This window comes from Spodoptera frugiperda, chromosome 8 (genome assembly GCF_023101765.2).
Source record: "Spodoptera frugiperda isolate SF20-4 chromosome 8, AGI-APGP_CSIRO_Sfru_2.0, whole genome shotgun sequence".
Classification (NCBI taxonomy): Eukaryota; Metazoa; Arthropoda; class Insecta; order Lepidoptera; family Noctuidae; genus Spodoptera; species Spodoptera frugiperda.
In genome coordinates, this window is record NC_064219.1 from 1,237,742 (window position 1) to 1,265,509 (window position 27,768).

Genomic DNA, 27,768 nt, shown 5'->3' on the forward strand with positions numbered 1-27,768 from the left:
ATTACAAAGTGTAGATTCCACAGGTTATTCTTTTGTCAATCAGGTTCACAATACAATTCTTGATTACATTGTTGCGTTGGTACAATTATGTGAGAAAAATGTTACACTAATATTCAGTCAAAGAGATTGAAAAAGATATACAAACCAAACCACGTGGTATCACTACGTTAACACACTCGCTTGACAGCCCAAGACCACTCACCTCAGAGAGCAATTACCCTTTTCATCTCCAATTACATACCTACATCAAAGGTCTGACCTTTCCTGCATCGCATATAACGACCAACACTATAGTATAGTATAGTAGTAGTAATGCATGAGGAAGATTCGGGGGTGAAACACTCTGTATATGATTTCCTATAGTAATGTAATGTATAATTAGTTAATTTTATGTTTTGCTTCATAAATGACTGTAACATTTGCACATTAATTCTAAGCAGAAAATTAATAAGGGTTTTTTAAACGTGTAAACGCTTACACGCATACAAGTTCACATAATATGACAACCAGACCTGCAAAACAATTTGTGGATCACACAAAGAGTTGTTCCAAGTGGGAACCTAACAGTCAGTCAGCAGGTAGCGTACCTGTCTACCTAATTTTGATTCGCGCGGCGGCGGCGCGATTGGAAAAAATCATAACTTGGTACCATGAAAACATGAGTTTAAAAATCCCTTCTCGTATCGTTTGTTATGTTATCTAGAAACCGTGCACTTGATATATATACCCCCTTTTTGTTACACGTTGTATATATGTTTTCAAAATAGATCCTACCTACCTAGTCTTTAGATAAATAATTGACATCATGTAACATATTGTGTTATGCGTAAAGTATACCGATACACGATAAAGGTAAAAGGTTTTTGTATAAAACTACTCTAGGCGTCATTTCCTGGCTCATTGTAGGGTTGTCACTGTGCCTTCATTTATTCTTTGTATTTTTTACAATATTTTTACTGCCTTATAATTTAAAAAGTTAAAAGTTGATGGCTTAAATAAGATATAAATATTATGTATAGTTTTAATCTGCAGATTAACTTTTCTTATAACGAATTCAAGTATTAATAAAAAATATGACTAGTCATAAATAACTACAAACTACATGTTTCAAAATAGCATTAGTCTTAATCAATAACAGTAGGGCTACCCTTATCAAGTAAACTGGAGTCGATCCAGCGCACTTACAACTAATCGAGCGATATGTTCTGAAGTTTGACAACCCTGCGCGGATTGTGCTAACTTTGAGGATCGCTTCCGTACACGTGTTGGGCACAAAAAGTTTGACAGCCGCTGTATTGCGTTATACAGTGTAGTTATTATGTAGTGACCCGGAGTACCGGGTTTACCGAGGCTCCGGTTCGAAATGCAGGAGTAGGAACAGGGTGGTTTTTCAACAGTAAGAATATGACACTCCCTCACGCCTCGCTCAAGGCGGGAGAGAAGTCAATGGATGATTTTCCCAACTCAAAAAAATTGTTATTATTTAGTAAATATAGGAAATACAGTGACACGAAGACTTATTACCATACATTAGGATAGAAAAATCATAACTAGAGATGAGTAACCGACTATTTACTAAATAATTATTTGTTAAAACACTAGGAATATTAAATCCAATAATTATAAGGATTGTAACTACAGATTAAATGAATATTTATTAAAATATTAAACTATCACCAAACCTCATAAAAAAACAAAAGCAAATTAAAATCAAGACACCTGCGGAACAACAAGTCATTTTCTCCATCACAAAAAAAAAACAATTTGTTACGAAAAAAAAACGCATGTTTGACAGCCCTGAGCGTTTCGTTTGAACTTTAGTTGCGGCGTAACGAAACTACTCGTAACACGTGTCGAGAGCAAAAAGTTTGACAACCGCTGCCCGTCGCCCTTTACACAAAGCGTTCCGTGGCCCACGTATGAGGTACTTAATTAGTAGCACTAGTCATATACATTCAGTTTACTTGTATAATTAGGATAAAAGTTATACTGTGATCGGGTGATCATTATCTTTCCTGGTCAAGTGTTAATACTTCAAAATAATGAGTACCGTACGAGTTTCCAGTCAAAATAATATTTGATTTATATGTGTTCAACGAGATTTTGTAGTTTTTGTGAAAACTGTGTTACTAGGGAATAGTTTAAGTTATCATTAAATATCCGGGTTTGAGGACAACCTAACAAGTTACCGGCCCTCCGGCTCAAAACAGCAGAAGGAACAGGGTGGTTTTTAGTCATTAAGAGTCTGACATTCCCTCTCGCCTTACCCAAGGCGGGCAATTCTGAGTGCGGCAGCTAAACACCTACTTAATTATAGAACGTTTTTTCAGCAGTGTCGTAGAACAGGTTTTTTTTCTTCTATAATATTACCTTTGGCAATTTTACCAACGGACATCACACACAACTTGTACCCTAAATACCATATTACATTCCTAGCACATTTTATGTGTCAGGACATCAACAAAGTTCCTAAACATGTAGTTTGCTGTCCGAAGTTAGAATTTGATGGCCAATAAATAGACTCTCTAGGGACTTGTAACATAATTGACAGTATATGGTTTGTTATAGCTGAGCTAATAAACTACATTTGTGTTCAGCTTCTATACTATTATATAGTAGTAAGATGTGATATGTATATAAAGTATAAAAATAGCGCCACTTGAAAAAAATATAGGAGATTTTTTTGCTAGAGACTGTTTCGTTGATATGAGGAATGACAAACGCTATTGTCAACTAAGAAACTTTAGACACATATATTTTTTTAAATCACTGTAGTAAATAGCACAGAGTATGGAAATCGTTCAGACTTCCAGCTATACAAAATATTCGACTTTTCATTTACTAAAAATATGCACATTCCCAACACATATTTCAAACTATACCTAACTTCCCTAAACTAAAACTTAAAATATATTTTACTAACTTCTATACCGGTGAAACCGAAACAGTAAAACTTAGTAATCGCAAGGAATAAAATGAAATCACAAGCTCACTGGCTTGGAAATATAAATTACGTTACCGTTTCTGCATTGTCACCGAAAACATAATTAAAGTTGGCTTCCTTGCGAAAAATGACCAGAAAATTCTAAAATGGACGATGGGAATCGTTTCCAAAGGCTAAGGAGGCTTAGGCGTAGATGCAATTGTAAAATATTATTTGTAAATACGATTAATAGACAATAAGCCTTCTTAGATTAAGTTTCCTCAGTCCAGTCTCGAGTAACAAGCTTAAGGCACATTATTTCCACTATTTAGGTATATGGTATTCAGTTACATTTATTTATTGCTTGCTTTTTGCATCCATAATCATTTAGTCTCTGCAACACCCAAAGGTTTGGCTGGGAAAGACTGCGCGTGGTATAAAGCCCACCAATTTATGTACCGTACATAATTTGTCTATGAAGTCCATGAAGAAATTAATAAATTTCCTAAAAAAAAATAGTTATATACTTTAACGATTTTATATTAGACCGTTGAATACTGTTAAGAACACGTATTTCTACCACCATGCTATCATCTTTCAATCACGACTATATCAAACTTCAATTTTAAAATCAAAAAGTCAACTACATATTTCTCCAACAACCTCAACCAAAAGATTGAATAAAAAAACCTACTGGTAGTAAAAATTGACACTCAATTAATTACGTCTAGACTTCAACCTGGAAGAGACGTCCCGTTCAGTAAAAATTACATTTTCCAGACGTTTTTTGCTAGACTTAAACTAAGTGCCGTTCAAACAATTAATATCTTATTAATAAAGTCAAAGATGGAGAGAATACTTAATTAACTAACTCACTAACTAACTAACTAACTAACTAACGTTTGACGTCGAACAATGTCGTTATAGAATCTTCATTGTTATTTTAAAGACTGGCTGGAATGAAGAAGTATGTATGTTAATGTTGAAAAAGAAATGTAGGTGCATTGGAGCGAAGGAATTGCGAATATTCCGGCGCATTCTCTACTGTTACAATGTTAGTATGTTTCGGAGTTAATATTCAAGTCTTGTTGAAACAAAATGTTGTACATTGTAATGTATTATTTGTATTTTGCATTGTGCAGGCTTGTATTTTTAAAGTTTATTTTGTACAGGCCATAAGAGTCACTATCAAGATACATAAGTATATAATATTTTTGCCTTTTCATTAATTGTGTTATCGTTTTCATATAAAAGATAAAAAAATATTACCAGATTCCAGCTAACCGTTCAAGTGGATCTACGATTAAATTGTTCAAATTATTTAACACACCTTAAATGATTCAATACTCAAAACTAGAACATACAAAGAGGCATCTTATAGTCTTACTAATATTATAAATGCGAATGTTTGTTAGTTTGTGTGTTTGTTACTGAATCACGTCAAAACGGCTGAAGAGATCAGGATAATATTTGGAACAGTGGTCTGGAATGACACACAGGACATTTTTTATCTGACAGGACTGCTAGCGAAGTCGCTGGCAGAACCTAGTAAGTTGTTTAAACCAAAATAAATGAATGAACTTACAAAATAAATCACATAAAACTGTCACTTACGCCTAAAATCAAAGCACACCACTCAAAGCCCTAACATTTGAGCTAAAAAGCTAAATATTAGGATGTTCGCGTGCCAACACAGCATTTAGTTCTCGTTCGTTCACTCGTTCAGTAACCGTGAGAGCTGACATTTCAACTAATGGAACATTAGTTAGGGTTCAACTTACGTTGGTTAAGCGCCGCAGTTATATTTAACTGTAACGTGTTTTATTAACTGGTTGGTTCAAGACGTGAGTGAATATTAGCACGCGATGGAAGTTTGTGAGATGATGTAGGGCAGGTAGTGTGCGTTGTATGTACTGGTTTGAAGTGAGGGGAAATTATTTGTGAACTGCAATGAACTGGTGTTATTGAACTCAGTTGAACTTGTTGGTGATTAAGTTTGAGTTATTGCGTCTGAGTCGTTACTCACAACTTATAGTTATAAGAGTGAGAGAATTTATACAGCAGATTTTTTTTTCGATTGTTAAATTTTTCACTTAGGATTTTTGTGTTATAGTTTCTTAAAAAAGTGTTTGAGAAATACTGTAGGTACTTATTATATCAGTTAAACGTTAATTTGTTTAAGAATAGTATCCATTATTGACGTTCAGTCAAAAAGATTTTAAACGTCCATAATAGATTTTTTATATTTATCGCCTACACATATGTTTTAGATAGTTTCTATAACTATCAGTTAGACACAAAAAGATAGATAGACAAAAAAAAAACAACTCCACTGACCTCGTTCGCAGAACGCCCCTTCATAGTCTCCATCGCGACACTCGCAGATCGGTCCATCATCAGTGCTGATGCACACGCCGCCATGTTGGCATGGATCGCGGCGTTCACACGCATCCCCACTCGCATTGCTGATCCGAGGCGTCTGGAACAAAATAAAGAAATATTCAAAGTAAATCTTAAGATATCATGTAATGATATCATATTCAATCCGGAGCTGCGGACTACGTGGCGGGTTTACCGGGGTTCCGGCTCGGCAAGCAGGAGTAGGAACGGGGTGGTTTTTAGTCCGTAAGATATCATGTGGTGATAGCAGAATAGTATAATGTACCACCCCTGCTCTTCCCGTGGGTAATCCAAGAGCTTACTGACTGACTAAGGGACTACACATTTAACGTAGACCGGGATGCTGCGCTCACTGGTAAATATTGACTGTTATTTCTAACCCTCCTAGGCTTACCAGGTATAAAGATTATTGCAAACGAGGGGTTTGCATAAAGGAAGTCTATTTGTACTGTCACATATTGTTAGTCTATATATGTTATATAATTTATCTGATTCGTTAATTTTCGCTCAATATTGTTTTTTAAAATAAGATCGATGAATGGTCAAAAAATAAGTTTTTCCTTAAACGATTTTGTTTATCGATTCATAATAAACAACAGCATGAAAGTAATACAATCATCTTCATTCTCAATGAGTTTCTTATAAATTGTCTAAACGGATTAAACAATCAAATGATAAATAACAAACATTTCATTTCAGTCACTCAACCTCAGATATTTAATATTCTGTCGTCTCAGAAATTGGTAACGTCTGGAATACTACCACTGATACAAAATGGACATTCCAATCAAGCAAACCTGGATTATTGGAATATAAATTCAGAAATAGATCGTTATTGAGAACGCCTTTACACATGCCTCGCGTAGGCGTTGATATCGTAGACGCTACGACTTGCTACGAAACTGCTACGAAATTGCTACGAATTAGCTACGAAATTTCATCGAACGCTTTACCGACTTGATGCGTTGCGTGGGATGTGCCTACGTTCCACACCTACGCTGAATCAACACCCAAGCTAATATTATTCTATTAATTGAGTACATTATAAGATAAATTGAGATATCATCCCACCTGGAGCAAAAAGCCCTTTTTGTTATATTAGTGTTAAATATAGTTATAGATCTTTTATAAATACTTGTGTATCAAATAACGTAAAGGTCAATCAATTTAGTACCGTATATACTATAATACAAAAAAAAAATAATAGCGATATTGCTTACGTTGTTTATTCTTTTATACTTTTATATTGAGTTGTATAATTTTTATACATCATTCGATGTATAAAAATTCGCTGATTCCGAATATGTAACTATTAGCCTTTCAGCCTATATCTCTTATATCTTTATACATGGCATTTTTTTTTTAATGGTGCAAGCCCGCTGCAACACCTGTAAGCCAGGATCTACAGTAGATAAATTCATGAAAACACCGGAATACTGAAGTCCGGCGCGTCTTAGGGACATGAATGACTGTCTATCAGCCCGCAAAGAAATAAATCAGAAGATATTATTAGAGAACAAGAAACGATAGTTTCCACTTCCCACGGTGAATCATATATGACATGTCAAGTTTTTACATTTAAAAGTTCAATTACAAGTGAAAGTGATTATTCCTATAAAAAAATATTTCATTAACAAAAGGACTATCTCCCTAGTACGACACAGCCCTACGGATACTTGATTATACTAGACATTACCTCTTTATGCGTACTTATATTAAAAGTACGCCATCACTTGTATGTGGCCATAAAGGAAGCAATTAGCTGGGTTTAATCGGCATTATATGAAGGTCTGTGCTGGATGCCTGCTGAGTTTTAATGTTATTCTATGTATGTATAGTTATATATGTATGTAGGGTATAAAATATTCTATTGTCTGTATGTAAAACGAATTTTGTGAGATCGATGATATTTATGTTTATTTATATACATTGATTGTAATAAGTATACAAACATGTGTAGATTTAGTGCTCGAATGCATTCTCTTTTAATCAAACGTACATATAATAAATATAATAATATATAGTAACACTAGCTTATGCCAGCGGCTTCGACCGCGTTCCCGTGGGATAAAAAGTATAATATGTATTATTTCAGACAATGATCTGACCCTGAGTAACAAACACACACACATACACATAAACTCGACATCCTATCTTATTTATAATATTAGTAAGAATATGTACTAAAATAATAACTCTAAAATAACCCACATTTATACATTAATATTAAACAAAACTTGATGAATCCAACACTTTTCAAATTTCATAACACCTCTGTGCTAAAACGCGAATAAAACAAACTCGAAAAGTCACAGCTACTCGTAGATATAATAAAGTAAAATAAAGGTAAGATAATATCAACTTTAAACTTACAATATTCTTAACTTCTGAATGTTGTAACACAAAGTATTACAATGTACATCGTCCCATTGTATCTTAGTAGCGCTCTGTATTTCTAACTACACACATACGTATATAACCTGACCTGCATTCGAAATCAGATATTATCTCTATGTATACCATCTATCTTCAGTAATAGACAGACATTACGGATAATTGAAATGTGACATATTAACGTAGGGAAGGAACTTTGACTTTAAGAATACACATCGTGGAGTGCCTGGAGCATTCAAAACCGTAAAACCTCGGATTAGAGTTACAGTGAATGAATTAATATGATCGATGTGGGATATTGTTTTTTAAACTATAAATTGCAATGTTTACCCAAAAATTTTTTGTGCACTCCATTTTTTTTATTGTTTAAACAAATTATTATAAAAAATTAATGTTTGACCATATATTTTCACTTTAAACAGTATTTTTTTTTATTTATATGTTAACTGCCTCGTTGGTCGAGTGGTCGCAAGTGCGACTGCCGAACAAGGGGTCTCGGGTTCGATTCCCGGGTCGGGCAAAGTATTACTGGGCTTTTTTCGGATTTTCGAAAATTTTCTCAGTGGTAGCACGGAGTCTGGAATTGTGTCCAAGATATGGCAATAGGTTCACCCCTATTACATGGGACTTTAACACAAAATGGTGAAAAGTGGGTGTACATTGTATAGCGGCATTACGTGCCGTAATGTGCACCTCTGCCTACCCCTTCGGGGATAAAAGGCGTGACGTTGTGTGTGTGTGTGTGTGTGTGTGTGTGTGTGTTATATGTTAAATCTTACCTGAGTAGACATATAGGAACATTTTTACAAGATACCTGTGTATAAAAATATCAGTATCTCTAACAGGTAGAAAAACGTGGAGAGCGGAGCGAATGTTATGGAACTTCTTGGCCAGTTTAATTATAAATGAAACGCACTCTATTGTGTACATTGAAAAAAATACGGTAATTAATTATGAGTAATGAAAAGAAAAAAAAAATTGTACAAAATCTGTTTATTTAAATATATTACATTGTTGTCTACATCAAATATTATTCTACTTCATCTATCTGTATAATAGGTGAAGTATTGGAACAACTATTTCCGCTGCACTGTAAACATGATACACTGCAGTATAAACTACACTCGCGAGCAACCAAATCGACTCAACCTACATGTGCATTGTGCGCATTCGAAGATGTTTTCTTAAAAATATACTGAATTGTTTTTAAAAACCGATATACCATTAGAAAGCTTACATCTTCAGCTTTATATTGGTACCATTATTATAAAAATTGTATCAGTACTTTTTAAAATATTTAACTTAATTCAGCGGACTAGAGTATTTGCTCACTACGACTCCAACAAGTTATAACACAAACTACCCCTATAAAACCTCCACATTAAGGTTAACTTTATCTGTGGCTTATCGAAAGTTAATCGTACACATCTCCGCAAAAACGCTTTATATTATTTCCAAAGATTTTGAATACGACACCAGAAGAAGCCGCTCAAGTCGTTGCTCTACTGGAACAAGGACTAAGTCAGCGAAGAGTTGCTGCTCATCTGAGTTTGAGCCAATCTGCAGTATCAAGAGGGTACAGGTAGTATCAAGATACTAGTGCCTTCAATCGAAGACCAAGAATAAGGCGCCACCGGTCCACCTCGGAGAGCGTTTTATTAATTCAACTTCACTACGAAATCGTCACTTAACCGGTGTCGATGTTCAACAGGAACTCAGAAGAGTTCGAAGAGTGGCTGTCAGCGAGTGGACAGTACGGAGATGGTTGAAGGAAGCCAATCTCACCCCTAAACGGCCTACCACAGGCCCGAAATTGACGACCCGCCATCGGCAAGCGCGCATTCAATTTGCCCGAGAACACCTCGATTGGAGCATGTAGGTTGAGTCGATTTGGTTGCTCGCGAGTGTAGTTTATACTGCAGTGTATCATGTTTACAGTGCAGCGGAAATAGTTGTTCCAATACTTCACCTATTATACAGATAGATGAAGTAGAAGAAAATATTTGATGTAGACAACAATGTAATAGTATATTTAAATAAACAGATTTTGTACAAATACTTTTCATTACTCATAATTAATTACCGTATTTTTTTCAATGTACACAATAGAGTGCGTTTCATTTATAATTAAACTGGCCAAGAAGTTCCATTGTACATAGCAGCGCTCCGCTCTGCCCTCCACGTTTTTCTACCTGTACGACGCATACTGCTATTTTTATACACAGGTATCTTGGAAAAATGTTCCTATATGTCTACTCAGGTAAGATTTAACATATAAATAAAAAAAAATACTGTTTAAAGTGAAAATATATGGTCAAACATTAATTTTTTATAATAATTTGTTTAAACAATAAAAAAAATGGAGTGCACAAAAAATTTTTGGGTAAACATTGCAATTTATAGTTTAAAAAACAATATCCCACATCGATCATATTAATTCATTCACTGTAACTCTAATCCGAGGTGAAAACCCCCAGGCGCTCCACTATCTAAAGAGTTATTGTATATTATAAGCATATAAACCTAATCACATATATTACGTATTTACTTTAGAGTAAAATAATTTGTATTTTGTTTATTTGAACTCCCAACAAAATTTACATTTGCATGTAAAATACAATTTACTATAATTTACGTGGTCTTGTGATCCTTCAATTACAGGGAATCACATCCTGCGAATTAAACTTGGGCTTCTAAATAAAATTACACAAAATATTTGAGTCGTTTAATTAGTCAAATGGCTACTAAGTAACACATCTTTAACCCATTTATATATCTGGTCATTCAACTACCAATCACTAATGACTCTCTCATTTTCAAATTACCAATCGCCTTTACAGAAATTATTTCTAGAAAGCTTGCTAGCCAAAACCGCAGGAAACTAGTTAGAGCTGGTGTCTGCTTATTATCAGATTAAAGTTAGTGTCTGGCTGCAAGATTAACTGGATGCTTATGTAATAGGGTTTAAAACCAGCGTCGTGTCGTGGGTAATTCATTGTCTACTGGTTTTTCGGTAATTGATATTTTGAGTGGGTCATTTTGGGAACTGAGGCACAATGATTTTAAGCAGATTAAATTGACTACATTACGGTTGTCCGAAGTAACAAACCAAACGTAGTAGTATTATAACAATATTATAGAATTAACAGTTTTAGTATATGAGTAATAGGATAATTTCAAAAATTTTACGACGATTCGAGACTTTTTGTTATTACTGTCAATTTTATAATTAATCACTACAGTTGTTTAACATACTTTCTTTGGCAATCAAATTTAGATCAACTAGTGAAGCAGTCCAATAGTGACACTATCATTTTACGACTCTATCAATATATATCAATAACCTATCTATATCTATCTATATCTTAAATGAAATACAATTTTGATATAAGTTCCATGAAAAATGTAACCAAATTCTTTATAACTTGGCCTTAGTCACAATAATCTCCCATACCTAATTAAAACCGCGACTAATCCCCGCTGACTTCGGAGCCCCGCACTAACGACAGTGCTAGTTATCTTGGCATATTAAGGTCTAGCGTCTAGACCACCGGCTAAGTCCTAAGTCTTGATCTAAACCCAATTACTGGATAATCTGCTTGTTAGACCTGAACCGTTTAGGGGCAGTCTTCTTTAAATGTTAGTTATGATATGAATTGTTGTAAAATTATTTTTTTGAGGTCGATAATATGACCTATGCATGCACCTAGCTGCACTGACAGACAGACTAACGGACAATTCAATTTGACGTTTCAAAAGTGCCTAATTTAAGATTAATTTGAATAAATGCCTTAACTTTGACATTTTGTGACTGATTTGTAAATTGAGTCTTTTTAAAAGCTAATAAAAGATTAAAGTTATCATCTTAAAAAATAATATTTTATAAACTTTTAAATCAAGTAAACCTGTCTTATAAATCACGTAAAAGTAAACTTACCCATTTTAATTTACAATAGCTACCAAATCACTGGTAACTTTACATTAGAATATCATTCAAAGGACATGCCGTAAGAAAAGTTCAACAATATCGACTAATCTAGACCAGAATTCGAAGACAGAACTTCGTACTTGACGTTGACCTTGCAACCTTTTAACCGACGCGGCAGTATTTTGATCACAATCACAAAAAATGTAGCACTAGACTAAAGTTTATTTATTTTTCTCACATCGCGTGGTTTGTACTACTAATTGAAGTAAAAGCTCGTGTTACGAAAGGCTACGATTATGTAATTTGTATGTTAGAAATTATAATATTAGTAGCAAACGGCCGGAATGGAACCCGTGACCTTGCACTGCTAATTGTACTAACTGGACATGAGCTGTTGAAAATTATAAAAATATTTTTATAATTATGTAACTGTACTAAGGTTTAACAAAACATGACTTTAACCGTCTCTATATAAATAAGTATAATATGGAATTACACCACGGTCTCTTAATTATTTCCTCAATAAATATCTAAAAGTAATATACAAAATATTAAGATTAACTTTCTGATTCAATGAATATTAATTAAAAGTAACAGGTAGGTCCCTACAACATAATTAATTACGCCAAGTCATTTTTCATTTTCCGTTTGTATTTTATTAAAAATACATTATCGCTCTTAAAAACTAAATATATATTTTTTTATAGGACACGCCGCCACAACCACCCTAATCCAGTAAGATCTACAGTAGATACAACCACGAAAACACCGGAACACCGGCGCGTCTCAGGGACATGGATGACTGTCTTGGATCCCCCAACGAAATAAATCAGAAGATATTATTAGAGGAGAAGAAAAAAAAACGATAGTTTCCACTTCATTCGGTGAATTTAATACAGAAGACACAATGACTTAAGGAGCCTTAAGGCACAATAAAATAGAACAGAAGTACTACATACAGAAATAAATGTCGACATAAATAAAAATCAAATCAACGCCAACTTAATAAATTGTCAAGTTGTCACGCCCATAAAAAGTCTACTCCTCTATTAATAGAATCAATCACGAATTCCTTAAATCCATTCAATCACTACTACATTCATTCATTCGTTCACTCATTCATCGTGGATAAAGAATGAATTCAATTACCAACTCATTCAAAAGAACGGAATGGGAACAACATTCCTTTTGAGTCCGGCGAATGAACTTGCAACGGTTCATTGCAAATCTTAGCGGTTTAATCGCTGGATCGACTGGGAAAGGAGTTATTCAAGCGTCCAGAAATCCAGATTATCTGAAATACCAAAATCTGGATAGAAAGTTTGAGACTGAATTTAAGTTTCAATTCCAGTGAAATGTTTTAAGAAGATGGTATAATTTAAGCTAGTATTTATTGTAGCGACTCTAGATTCGTCTTATTTTATTGGATTTGATAAAGATTGTCGTTGTGTGGGTGGAGAAACTGTTTGTCTTTTGGCCCCGAAAAGATAATGTAGAGATGTAAATACACATACAATGTTTATAACACTCAGTTGTGTTATAATTAACAGTTACGTTACAAATCATAATATTTTAACCTATATTTATGTATGTCTGTGCAGAATTATCTCGCATTTGGCCAAACCAATTTTAACACATTGAACGCCGTGGTGGTCACCGGTGACCAACGTTAGCGGAGGATTTGCCTTTAACAGTTTTCTATTGGAAGTCAAAGACTTAATTCAGTTTTCAGCATAGTATTTTTCAAACTTAGGGAACGTTTAAGGTACGTTACTCAACTTTAAAAAATAGAGTTAGCACTTTAACTTTTGTTTACACGTAGGTTGTAGTCTGTTTTTTATCTAAGATTATTTTATTTTGTTACCTAAGTTATCAAATACATTTTTAGTCCATAAAAAGACACTTTTATGTGAAAAAATAATAAAATGATTGTACTGAAACGTGAACTTATATCCATATGGAATAATGCCATTTGTTCCACAGTAGCAATTATGACATCTACTGAACCAAAGTTGGTAGCAAAACATTGTCGAATATGTTAAAATTTAACTGAACGTGAAACTGCGATTAGTTTTAATCTGAATAACAAATTGACTAAGTTGCAGTTAGTTGCAAATTCTAACTGTTATGGGTTCGTTATAATTTAACGTTCGTTATTGTTATTGATATTATGTTATACGTTATATTTTTATATTAATCGGTTTATTTTGTTATATATTTGATACGTTTCATTGAATGTCAATAAGATTTTGTTTCTTTTTTTGAGTGGGAAAAATCATCGAATTACTTCTCCCGCAATTACTTGGTCGAGGCGAGAGGGATTGTCAGACTCTTACTGATTAAAAACCACACCGTTCTTACTCCTGCTTTTTGAACCGGAGCTCCGGTAACCTGCTAGGCAGTCCGCAGCAATGGTTTTCATATTTTTATGTACCTGTCTTTTAATAATATGATGCAAAAGTTTGTGAGTTTGCGAGTTTTTGTATTTGTTACTGAGTCACGTCAAAATGGAGGATCGGAATAAGTTTTGGAACAGAAGTATATTACGGTCTGGGATAACACATGGGCTACAGTTTATCCCACGTAACCGCGGGCAAAGCCGCTGGCAAAAACTAGTATTATATACTACATATGTAAAAGTTTAGTTATATTATATTTAAAAGTCATGTATATTGTCAAAATTATATAATTTGACTAAATATAGCTTTTCCCTCAACTGCAATTACACTAAATATAAAGTTATATTATCTACTCTCACTCACACCCAGTCATTAAATGAGTAAAGGGTTTAATTAATAAAATTTTATTTTATTTCGTTCTTTGTAACCAGTATGTCTGTAAGTCGAACATGGGTAAAGTACTATCTGTACGAAATTAATTGAATTTTAAGTAATAAATGTCTGCCTCTTTATTCGAAATAAAATTTTCTGCAAACTTATTTTCAAGATTTTTCATAAATTTCATTTTGAAAAAATGTAAAATTTTAACTTGTTACAACTTCAAACATAATTTAAAATAATAATTTTAAAACAAACACCCTTTACAAGGCGTTCACCTATCGACCTCTTGCATAAATCATAACACACGATCACGAAATCAAACAAGCAAGCAAAAACTCTAAATTGCACCTTCACATTCACAAATTAAAGTTGAAAATTCCATGTAATATTCATGTATTTGTAAAAGTTATGTGCCATTGAAAAAAGTACTTTAAAATTGTGGAGTTAGAGTTAATTTTCCTGTTTTACTTGCAGAAGGCACATTTCTATTTGTGTTTATAAAATAAACTTGTTTTCCGAGTTATTATGGAAGTGTTTTTGTAAATAATAATTGTTTGTATTTATATTGGAAAATGTGCTCTATTGGTATAGGTAATAGATAGAAAAATAGCATAAACATTTACAGGAAAGGTAAATTATACTACAGTACTGAGAAAACTTTCTCTATTTATTAGAATATTATATTTGTTCAGCTGTTTATTTTCTTTTTTCGCATTTTTTATAGGGCTTGACACTTTTTTATAGTAAAAGCCGGTAAACGAGCAGACGGATCACCTGATGGTAAGCAATCGCCGCCGCCCATGGACTTTTGAGTTACAAATGCGTTGCCGGCCTTTTGGGGATAGGAATTTAAGGGTTGTTGAGGAATCGGGGATTGGGAAGATTGGGAAGGGGGAAATTGGGCCTCCAGTAACCGGCGTGTTCCATAATAGTACAAATAGAAAATATTAACTTAAAAACATACAACAACATAATACTTATAATTTTTAGCTCAACCACTAACAACAACTCAAAAAAACTCATAAAAGAATAAATTAGCCCCTCTAAACAACAAAAGGTATTGTAAAGGTCAGAGCACAGCCGGGAGACGAATGCTGACCATTCATCTCGCGTTATCTGCTCCGCCCTGCCTGGACAGTGTTGTACTTTACGGCAGTCGAGCTATGAAGGTCGTTTGGGTATTTATGTATATAATTCCATTTATACATACATAAATAGGTCATTGTTTAAAACAATATAAATATGAATGTCGTAGTGGCCCGGAGATTTAAGACGCCTGCTTCTCATGCATGAGAGTGCAGATCCGAAACCGACCAACGGCAAGTACCATTGTGATTTTTTCCGAATTGTATGCACTTTCTAAGATTGGGCACCACTGACAAACTGAGTCATAAGTACTTTGTACGCTACACTTACGCAGCGACAACGCGACCCCATCGCAGCGTCCGCACGGAGTATACGACATCGAACGCCTATGCTGGACTAAAACTCAATTTGAAAGCGCTCATATAAAATATGAAAATAGGTTCTTCAATCTAACTAAAATTACTTTGCTAGATATATTAAAAAAACAAATGAACAGCCCACACGTGCGAAATAACTTTCTAACTAACTCCACACATTATTACCAACCACAGCAACAAAATAATTCAGCAATTTCCTAATAAAATTTAAAAATTACAAGTAAAAAAACTTAAAATATTCGGTTTCCTTCAAAGCAATTAAAATTCAGCCGCGTATGTTCGTGATTCAAGAAAATAGTTGGTCAGAAAAAAGTTTCCTAACACGGAAACCGTGTGGTAACATTTTACCTTTTTTTGTCGGATTTAATTACTTGGCAACATTATAATGTATGATGGCGGCTGCACGACTTTTGGTACTCAACATTTTTCTATACCACTTTCTGAACCTGTGTTTGTTTAATAGAAACTTTCCGACTCGTGATTATGTATAACCTATACGCTTTTTTAAGGTGGGAATATCATCCAATGACTTCTCCCGCCTTGGGCGAGGCGAGAGGGAGTGTCAGACTCTTATTGACAAAAAACTACGCCGTTCCTACTCCGGCTTTTCGTGCTGGAGCCCCGGTAAACTCGCTAGGTATTCCGCAGCTACGGATATAACCTATACTCGTAGCTAGTAAAAAAATATATATCTTGTGGCATGACAAGAACTGAAAATCCCAGTTCACCCAAGATGTCATCTAGGGCATTTGATTTAGGATATAATCAGAAATACTTAGAAGTACTTTATATGATAAAAAGCTTGCAACCTGTTTCATCTTACGTACACATACATATTTAACTATTTCTTAAAAATCCTATCCACATTAAACCTACACATGACACAATAATTCCAGTAAAACAAAACAAGAACACATTTTTTATACTAAAACCGAAATAATATTACGTCAAACGGACGCTTCTTGGAAACACCGTACATTTGACAGATGCTTCAACCATTTACCAGAACACTAAGGAGGTTTGGTTTCGTACCCACGGCGACACCTCATCAAGCTATATTAAACCAATTTATCATGACCTCGCTTTGTATGATCTTTTCCTACATCCAACGGTCAGCTTATACTGGTTTTACATAGCTTGATGTGAGCGGTATGTACCAATACATACATGTGTTTTTTATTTAGTTAAAGGAAATACCATATACATAAATGTGTTTTTCAACGAAACCTGTGTGCTGTGAAAATAGGATAAGTCCGGGTTTTGACGTAAAACCTTTACGCGTTTGATTCCCGATGGAACGAACGGTGACAGGTCTTGGTATATAATGTGATTTTCCGTAAAAAAATTCACGCATTTTTTGTCTTGGATCGGTCGGTAGATGTTGACTTGTCATCTTATATAGGGCTATTTCACTTGGCATATTAAGAAGATGGTAGAATAAAAGTTAGTGAAGTGACAGAACCGAATCGCTGCAAAACCGACTGCACGCAGTCTTGTTTGCCCTACCCCTAGAGTGCAATTTAAAATCGCGTGGGGCCGCCGGAGCCCCGCAGCGCCGGAGCCGAGAAATCTGTTCTTTGGTCGACTAGACCAGCGTTACTGTGGAAAATATAGATCTTGCATTCGATAATCGGGCCGAGCAAAATTCAATCGATCAAGAGAAACTGTCAAAATTTCAATTTCGATCGTCAGATCAAAGAATGCCTTTTAAAATTCTAAAGTATAAGTTTGGAGTCTTTCCGTCATACTTAGAGTCATTTCATGATTACTTAACCTAGTCCTGAGCAATTGTTTTTCATACAAAATCGTTACTAAGGAATACTTTAAATACTCATTAAATATCTCTGAATGCGGCAATTAAAATTGATTCTGATCTAGCAAACAAAAAGCTAATAGTGAATATAACTCTGTTCTCTTTGCTAACAATTTTGAAACCGAACACCCAATAAGACAATGTCGATTCCAATTTCCTTAATAATGCCAAACGTTGAGATGAAACGTCATTATACGTTATACATCGCGTCGTATGTACGTGGAATGTACTTTCATTTCTCACATAGCGCGCAATGAACGTGACGTGCATACAAAATTGTGTTATACGCTAAATCAAAGAGCTCATTTTTCATATAAATGGTTTGCCATCACGTTATGGGATTTTAATGTAGTTTTCAAACAAGAATGGTGTGCATTTTATGGTGTAATATTATGCTAATATATTTTGTATTCTTCAGATATTTTCAGCAGAAACACATCACACATTTAACGCATAAATAATAATCTTCGAAACGATTACCGAGCCAGTTTATATGGGTTTTTTTTTTATATTTCCAAAACCTGTCGCCGCGTCGTGTGTCGCGACATACAGCTCATGAATAAACCTTTAGCATGGCTTGAAACTAGTTAACGTGAGTAAGCCAAAAAAACATAATAATTAATTTCCAAAATTATCAATAATAGGTTCAGTCAACAATCGTTAAAACGAAACAACAATTTGTGGATCACACTCTGTTTGGGTATCAAACCGGCTACACGTTGCACAGCAGTCAATTGCCCCATCTTCGCGCTGCTGCAGCCAAAAAAAATGACTATGCCTACTCCTTAACACCCAACACTTAACACAATGATATTTCATATAACGTAAGTAGCCACATTAAGCCTCACAGGGTAATTACTAAGGAACAAATGCCGTCCCGCGCCCACGCCGAGCCTGTATCTAAAACATTAGTGTGGGACGCTATACAGATCCTAGTCTAATCTACCAAAATTTTAATTAGGTACACAAACAGGTTGTTATGAAGTTTATTCTGGTATTTTGTTAGTTGTTAGATGTTGTTTGGTCTAGTTTTGTAAAAGTTTCTATAACTTGTTGAAATAATTTTATTATATACAGACACAAGATTAATCAAATTTAATTTAAAATACACTATCCGAAACTCCAAACGAGTCACCTGATGGTAAGCGATCAGCGCCGCCCATGGACACCCGAAACACCAGAGGAGTCACAGGTGGTGCGTTGTGGTGTGTTCACAGAATAATGATTGGAAGCAAGTCTAGCAGCTCACACATAGGACCCACTTAGTTATAAGTCAAATTTCCGTGGTGCTTGGCGACTGGGCTTCTCCCAGTTGTGCAATCTCTTTTGTGCTTTTAGGCTTAAGTAATTCTGTTTCCTGCATTAAATTCACCGAGGGAAGTGGAAACTATCGTTTTCTTTTTCTTCTCCTCTAATAATATCTTCTGATTTTTTTCGTTGCGGAATCCAAAACAGTTATTCATGACCCTGGGACGCATAGGACTTCAGTGTTTCAATGCTTACATGGTTGTATCTACTGTAGATTCTGGCTTACAGGAGTTGCAACAGTTTTAGAAGGATATGGCGGGCTTGTCCTATAAACAAAACATAATTCATCCAAAACCTAAAAAGAAAAAAAATTCACGGAACAAAAGTCACATAACTTCTCATTATTGTTTCTTGTAGACAATTAAAAAAACAAAGAAAATCACTAGAACAAAAACAATTAAGTTATATACATTTTTAAACTGGAAAGGTCAAATTAGCCCGCCCACACGCACGGCAGGGTTGAGAGATCAAAGACACAGTTAAAGGTTACCCAATGGTTTAATTTGCATTAAGATAACTGTCAGATGGAAGAATCTTTGTTATTATTAGTAAAGTTTCTAGAAATTATGACATTTCTAGAAAATTTGGATATCTACTCGTAGATACTTATATAGTTGTACTTGTTGTCACTGAGTAAAATGTGTGTTAAATTCAAACTTGAAAAAAAATAAGGAACAACTTTCAATTTTTTTACCGTTTTCATTCCCTAAACCTTCTCCCAAGTCGGAATAATATTATGCTGAAAACCAAATCAAAATCGGTTCAGCCAAACGCAAAAATTATCCTATCGCGACTATCACCGAGGTCTGCTCATATATACCAAATCTCTGTATACCAAATCTCATCTAAACCCATTCAATACTTTCGGCTTGATTGACAGACAAACATCCAAACAAATAAACTTTCACATTTATAAAATTAGTGTGATCATTTATGTTCATATTAATTTCAAATGGTACCTAAAATATAGCTAACATTCAAATCTCCTCTTTACTTTATAACCAAGAAAATATTCCACAAAAGCCACACAATTTCTTGTACAAATATCTTCTATCAATATTCAAAGGCTTACAACAATTCTTAAACGATTTCTGCGTAAACCGAGAGAAATGCCTAAGTTACTTTGATTAAATACCTACATATGTCTAACATGAAGGCAATATACGACACTCCCACGCAATGAGCTGTATCTCCGGCACTTACAAAGCCATCCTTATGTAGGTACTAGGGCTTGTTGGGTTGGGATGTTTCGGATCTGGCTACGGATAGAGATATTGTTATGTAATAGATTTTTTTACTCATGTATGTTCTAAAATTGTTACTTTGTTAGTTGTGGCTAGACTATTTATACTTTCAGTAGTGTGGGCATGATGGCAAATTACCGCTTAAAAAGCCATGATTGGTTAAGCAATTATATGATCCCGTCTAGTGACAAACCGATAGTTTCAGGTTCGAATATTAAACTATCCGTTATTTACAAAAACAATTATTAGATTTTTCAAGGAATTTAAGTAATATAAAAAGTAGATCATAGCTAAGCTTATAAGTACACAACCACCCTAATTTATTCAAAACCCAATCAAGTTTCGAATAAGTTTAGTTTTTGTTTCGGATATCGGATAGTTTCGCTACGGTTTGAAGCTCCGTAACATCCCTACGTACATCCCACGCGTCGGCCCCAGGAAGCGCTTGGGTGACCCGCCATACTGATACCAGCAAAGTTTATTTTGGAAATATGTTACAATAGCTAGCTCCTTTTTGTCTACGATTTTTCTATACATTGCTAGGATGAGGGTTACTTTCGCTGAAAAGTGTATTATCACTTGTAAGGTATTTAGTAGCTGTGTTATTATGAAGGAAGAGACAATAGACTATTGTTGTAAGTTTAGAAAAGGAGGATCCTCCGACCAGGCGAGGTGTTCCTGTATCTGCCCAATAGTTTGTTTGTTGGGATTTTCCATCTATGTTTATCCACACATAAACTTCACAATACATGTGCGACGTATGATTTTCGTGACGCCATCCGTTGATTTGTTCGTTGATGGTCTATGTGCGATTTCTCTTATCTCATACTAGTCATGTGTCGCCACACATGTTTGGAAGCGACTTGGCTGATTTTACTGTGGAAGCATTGTCTCGATTTCGATCAGATTCAACATGAGACTGCTACGACTATTAAGATTTTGAACTTCTTATTAACGCAGTATTGATGATAACTATGAATCTAAGCTCATTCTTTAAAATCCTCTCAGATAAACCTTACTTAGGTTTTAACCTAAGAGATAAAAAGGAGTTAACCGAAGTAACATTTATCAGAGAGGATTGCTGACTAGTTACCTTCAAATGTCAGAAGAGCCAACTAACTGTAGCCACTTAGACACCCACACGGTTAGAATAGATATGATATGGAAACGTATTCCTCTCTGCCGTTATACAGCAAAGACGCCAATCTATGCCAAAATACTATCCACCTACATATACCAGGAATACTGGGTCACTGATATTCTGTTGTTTGTTAAACACGTGACTAGTAATGAAGTTCCATGGAATTTGATTGAAGTGAGAAAAGTGGATTGTTTAGTTCAAAAACTTTGTATGTTATTGAATTTCTAGATGTTATTTGTTTTAGGACTATTTCCAAACATATTTTTGTATATCATTCACAAAACACGAGGAGCTCTATGTCATAATTTACTCACTCTTTACTTCAAAACATTGTACATGAAATAAAGTAAAAATAAATCTGCGAAAAATATATACTCGAGAAATAAAAGAAGGTTTATGAGCGTTATCTACTTATTTATTACAAAATCGCACACACAAATCAATTCTTAACAAGAGCTAAATACAACCGTAACTGAAACGGACCCTGGTTGTACGAAAATAAAACAAAATACCTACATGTAGATGTATATATCTGTATATGTATTTCCCTAATCCTTTATGGAAAAATACACATAGGTAACGATAAAAAGGACTTCATTCATACGTGTATTTAATTAAGCCCGTTACAAATTACACATTTGTGATCAAAGTAAAATTCATTGAAAACATCAGAGAATATGAAATCGTTCGTCTATTAAAATAGGGTTCCAATTTCGGTGTAAGACAACAGACGAGCGAACGTAGGCGGCGCGTGGGCCGGTCGAAACACAAACGATATCACAAAAACGATTTGTTCAACTAATAAGAAAATGACACAACCAAATATTTTGTACAGAAATAATCTATTTAACGACCTTTTTTCCTTGTTCTTATGAAAATATTTGTCGAGGAGTTATTTTAATGTTCAAGGTAAGTGGCATTATTGAAAGGTATCTAAGATACTTATTTTTTATATTTTTTCTGGTAACATCTTTATAGGCTCACCCCTCTTCCCCTATTATATAGGAATCGTAACACAATAACTGATGAAAAGTATGTGTTATGCACGCTATATCGTCCCATCGCATCAACAGTCTATAAGTGGCCACTGCTGACCAGAGGCCTCTTATCGCACGGTGAAGGTTTGAGCATTAATCGTCACCACGCTTGCTCAATAAGGGTTGGCAATTTCAAACTGACATAAAATTAGAAATTATAAACCCGGTTTCTTTGCGATATTTTCCTTCACCGTTTGTCAGTGGTGTCTAAATAATCTTAGAAAGTACATATATAACTTGGAAAAAGTCACATTGGTTCTTGTCGTTGGTAAGTTTCGAACCCGCATCCTCGTGCATTAGGACATCTACCTATCCCCCTCGATGACTAAAAATGTTTACGTATTTTCGAAATAGCACACACACACATAGGTATCCTATAAAATATACACACTATCCTCGTATCCCTAGAAAACATCCGATTGATACACATTTTCATTATTCGTTAATTGCTACATTTTCCGATAAAACAATATTTTTCTTACGATATCACAAGCAGGGATACCCGATATGAATCTGGAATTTATTTCGGGATCTTGATTAATACTGAGAAATTTCGAAAAATATTTTCGAGAGACTTTGGTATTTCGTATTGGATTAAATAAATATTTATCGAGGCATACGTTGAACATGATTGTGTGTAATTAAGGAACATATTGGATTCCTTAGGCCTTACTTTTATTTGAATTTGTTAATAATTAATATCAGCCCGTTTTCCTTGAGGAAAATTATTTTGTAATAATTTTGTAAAAGAAAATTTTGTTAAAATGTTAAATTAAATTGTGAGCGAAATTAATATTTTTGTTGTAGATAAAATGCGTGGGGTTAATGAGTAATGAATTATTCAACATTTGTATTTTTTCAGTAATAAATAAAAAAATTTACGATCGAAATCTGCCAATAAGTGTAGAATTCTTCCCTGTCCGGCTGATGCCGGATCCGGAGCTGCGGACAACGTAGCAGGTTACCGGGGCTTCGGCTCAAAGCAGGAGAAGGAACGGTGTGGTTTTTAGTCAGTAAATTTTTGACACTCTCTCGCCTCATGCAAGGCAGGAGAAGGCATTTGATAATTTTCTCCCATAAAAAAAAGTATAGAATTCTTTACACTACAATCCACAACCTGCTTGCCAAACGTGTAGATTATAACAAACCCTCTTACGAAAAGGACGTCCATTATCCAGCAATGAATTGTCACAGAGTGTTGATGTTGTACAGCCATTAAGATAAATAAAGCCATCAGTCTATTAAACAAATTGTAACAAATATATAACGTTATATAACAACACATTCCACAAACGTACATCGTTACTAAACAGCTCTTAGCGTGATATTTTACGTCAGAGAATGTGACGTCACGTTACTCTCCTAATTTGTCACGTTACTGACGTTGGCTTTTAAGGGGTGTCTACATAAACGTAACATAGTGCGTCTGACGAATTGGTAACATATAATAATATATTATTATGAAGTACGTTGTAACCTTGGCTTTATTTAGTGTCAAAAATAGTCGATCGCTAGACTTGAGTGATTTTAGGATGTTTTATTACTTTGACATAAAATAAGGTAGGATTTTTCTTTTTGCCTTGAAAATATTGGTAGAGATGTTTAATGGTCTTTTGCTTTTAAGGTGAAGTAGAAGACTGAAAATCCATTACCATATATCAAGCACTAGTCTTACTGGTGGTGATATGTTGTCGGCTTACTCACATAACTGGTAGTTCCAAAGCAAAATTTATGTTTTAACCAAATTAAACCATAGCTTAGTTGATTTAACGACCCATCTCCAAAACTGTTTTTACTTATCACTTAATATGCTTACCCCTTCAAAAACAAACAAAAAACGCACATTACATACACAAACTCACAATATCGTCTCAACAAACAGCTTTAAGCTGTTTAAAAGCGAGAAGCCTTTGACATTTTCACATGCGGGCATTGCAAATATACTTACATTTGTCAAAATTCCTAACTGAATACTTCCTCGAAATTTCCCGGAGTACGGGCGGTACAATCGGCAAAAGTATTTGCTGTCAGGTTCAAAATATTTGTGGCGTGGAAGCAATACCGTCTGTGTGCATAATAATAAACATTTTTAACCTTATTCCGTTGTGAGGATAGTCAATGTGAAACTGTATATACTTATAATACTAGCTGACCCAGCAAACTTTGTACCGCCTCAATATTTTTTTCTCACCTTTTAAACCTTCTCTGAATTTCACAAATAATTCAAGACCATAATTAGCCAAATCGATATAGCCGTTTTCTAGTTTTAGCGATATTCTGTTTTTATTTATATATAAGAATTTAGATATTAAGATTTCATCAAACCAAAAAAATAAAATAAATTTTTGAGTACCAGATTCCGCAATATTTAAGAACATTTTGTTAATAGTTATTTTGATTACATTAAAACTAGAAAACTACATCTTGTACTTTAAATGTATACTAGGATCTGGTACAATATTTTTCTATGTTTATAAAACTACAGAGGTTCTTAGTCAAGAAAATCATTGCAACATTCCATTCAATAGAAAACCTTAGCTAAAACTATCTCCTACCTTCACTTGACGTGGGAAAACTCTATAAAAATTACAATAAACGTCACTATGTTTTATTATAACGAATAGGAATTCTGCATGCGAACGTATCTCTTGCCGATTGTACTTATACACGTAGGCACTTTATATTCCGAGGTCCTGTTCGCGAGTGATGGTCGATATTAAATCCAGTAGCCGAGCCACGTTTATTGCTACTAGAAATGTTCGACGGTATTCCAACGACATTTTTGGTGATCTCGGCATGAAAGGAATTTTGTGATTGTACTTATTGTTGGGCGAAGAGTATTTTATGTTGTTTTAATAAAATCACGAATTTGTTTTGGAAAGAAATTATAATGAATAACTTACTAGATATTACTAGAAAAAAATGTTTTTTAAAATAAAAACGACTAATAATTTTATTATTCTCAATGTCTCAGACATAATAATTTTCAAAAGTTTTGACTTCATTCGTCAACAGTTCACAACCTAAAGTTTTGACAAAGAAGGCGGTTTTTTTTTTATAATTTTCTACAACATTCCTTTGAGTGATTTTCAAATAGTTTGTTTTATTTTAATTTACAAGTAGACAAATGAAGCAACACAAGCCGGTTCAATGCAGCCAATTAAAATTCAAATCTAACTTCAACAAAATAGAAACTAAAATACAATCTAACTATGAAACCCAATAAATAAAGTTCCGTTGTTCGAAAGTTCGGTGTAATTTTACATTTTGTATTAAACTTACAAAATATACGTATACGAAATTAGTCTCGTGCAAGCTTTATTGGTAACTCTGGTCTTGTTATGCAAATTGCTTGCTCTGAAAAGGTTTGATCAGACTTTATTTACATCGACATTTCTACATATTTTGTTCTCCTAGTCAAAATCGATACATTTCACGATCAAAGTGAATATATCGTCCCATCTCACATCGCCACGTACTTTACTCCCGAACCCAAAATAGCCCGCAATCAACGGGCCGGTCGCACAAGCGTTAAAAACGTCAATGTCACCAAAAATGACGTAGGTAAAGTCCGGAGTAAAAATCCGTGTTCCGTAAAATGAAAGCAAAATTCAAAGCAAGAGAGGGAAAAGGTCTAATTTGAACACAGAAAAAACTAAAAGGTTCTAGATCCAGCTGCCACAGTAACCCTTAAAATAAGCCTCAATTAAGTGAGGGAGGGGAGGTTGGGGTGTTACGTCACACACGTTTATTCCACTATCAACACGCTTTAATATTCGCTCGCGGGCTGTCACGGCGTGACGTGGCAACATGGCGGCCGCAATCACCGACGAGTGGCGTCGTGTCATAGGGCTGAGAGACGTTTATGTTGAGCGCGGGAAATTGAGTGAACTGTTTGCGTTTTCGTTGTGATGTGAATGAAATGAATGTGATTTCGTGCTTCACGTTTGTGTGTATCCAATGTTCCGTGACCGTTGTATTTGTTTTGGGAATTATGGGGCTTAGAGTTACGTGTTATTCATACTTGGATTTGAATTTCCTATGTTGTTATCAACCTTGAAAACAAACCGTATGTAGGTATTTTAATGCTACTTTATATTTCATAAATCATCTAACTAAACTAATTTTATTACCTTTCAATAAAAATGAAGTATTTTTTATATAAACTAGCTCATTATCCCATCTTTCTTCATTTCGAAGTTTCGTATTTCGAAGTCAGTAAAAGATTATCTTCTTTAATCAATTTATTATCTGTACTTCTCTTAATCACGTATATCCTATGTATAGATCGATATGTAAATATTATGACAGTATAAAATATTCTCATTTCCAAAATTAAATGAATTACCATAGAATTTCCATTAACGTGCCAACCCTATTCCATTACGCGACTCGAGTCAAGTGTGACAGTGACTGGGATGTGGAATTGCAGGTATCGACCTAATTAATTAGTTAATTGAATTTAAATTATTACTCGTATTTAGACACTATAATATTTGAGACAAGAGAAAATGTACATTTTCAGATTTTCAATTACAAATGTAAATAAATGTTGGTAGAAAAATGAATCGATAAAAAACTTTAAAAAATTGACTAATTTTACTGTAATTTGATGTCATTAAATCCTACATCGTACAGTCAATCGGTGATGTAATATTATTAATCTTTCTAATAAAAAATCATCCAAACAAAAATATAACCAATATTCATGACACCACAAAAATAACACACACTTGAATTATTCAAAACCAATAAAAGGTATCCGAAAACAGAACATCGATGCAAAAATGACATGGAACTATTAAACAAAGTTAGTCACTTCACTAACATATCATGCTAATAGCCCCTGTCTCCCCAACTTGGAAATATGCCTGTGACCAATAAATTTGTCGCGTGGACTTATAGACCGACACTCCTATCAATATTCGACCACCGTTTCGAGGGCCGAAAGTTTGCCAATAGTTTTAGGACTTATTATATGATATACATACAATATTGTTTGAAGATGGTGATACTTTTTGTTCTTATTATGTTTGTATAGTTTGATGAGGTTCTTGATACATATTTTTTGGGTTATAGGTGATTGTTTTACATGTTGTTTTCTGTTTACTATGTGTTACGTTGACGCGCGGTTTCGTAAAATTTTAGAAGTATTAGTATTACGATATTTTTTTCTTAACTAATCACAATTTCGGCACGGAACCTGTATGGAGAGTTTCTTTCGGTTACTTATTAATAATCAATCTCCCGATCGATTTCGATCCCATTAGCCAGTTTATACTATCTAGACTAGCCCACTACGCAGGAGATATTATAGGACGCAAGTGTTTAAGTAAA

General features: G+C 34.4%; 1 protein-coding gene across 3 annotated transcripts in view; it reads right to left on the reverse strand.

Annotated features, from left to right (window-relative positions):
- Positions 1-27,768, reverse strand: part of LOC118275848 (neurexin-1) — a 179,591-nt gene that overhangs the window by 70,184 nt on the left and 81,639 nt on the right. For all 3 annotated transcript variants that reach the window (XM_050695468.1, XM_050695467.1, XM_050695466.1), the window contains exon 5: positions 5,261-5,402. In XM_050695468.1, coding sequence (XP_050551425.1) covers positions 5,261-5,402 — 142 coding nt within the window. The remainder of the gene's footprint in view (positions 1-5,260; positions 5,403-27,768) is intronic.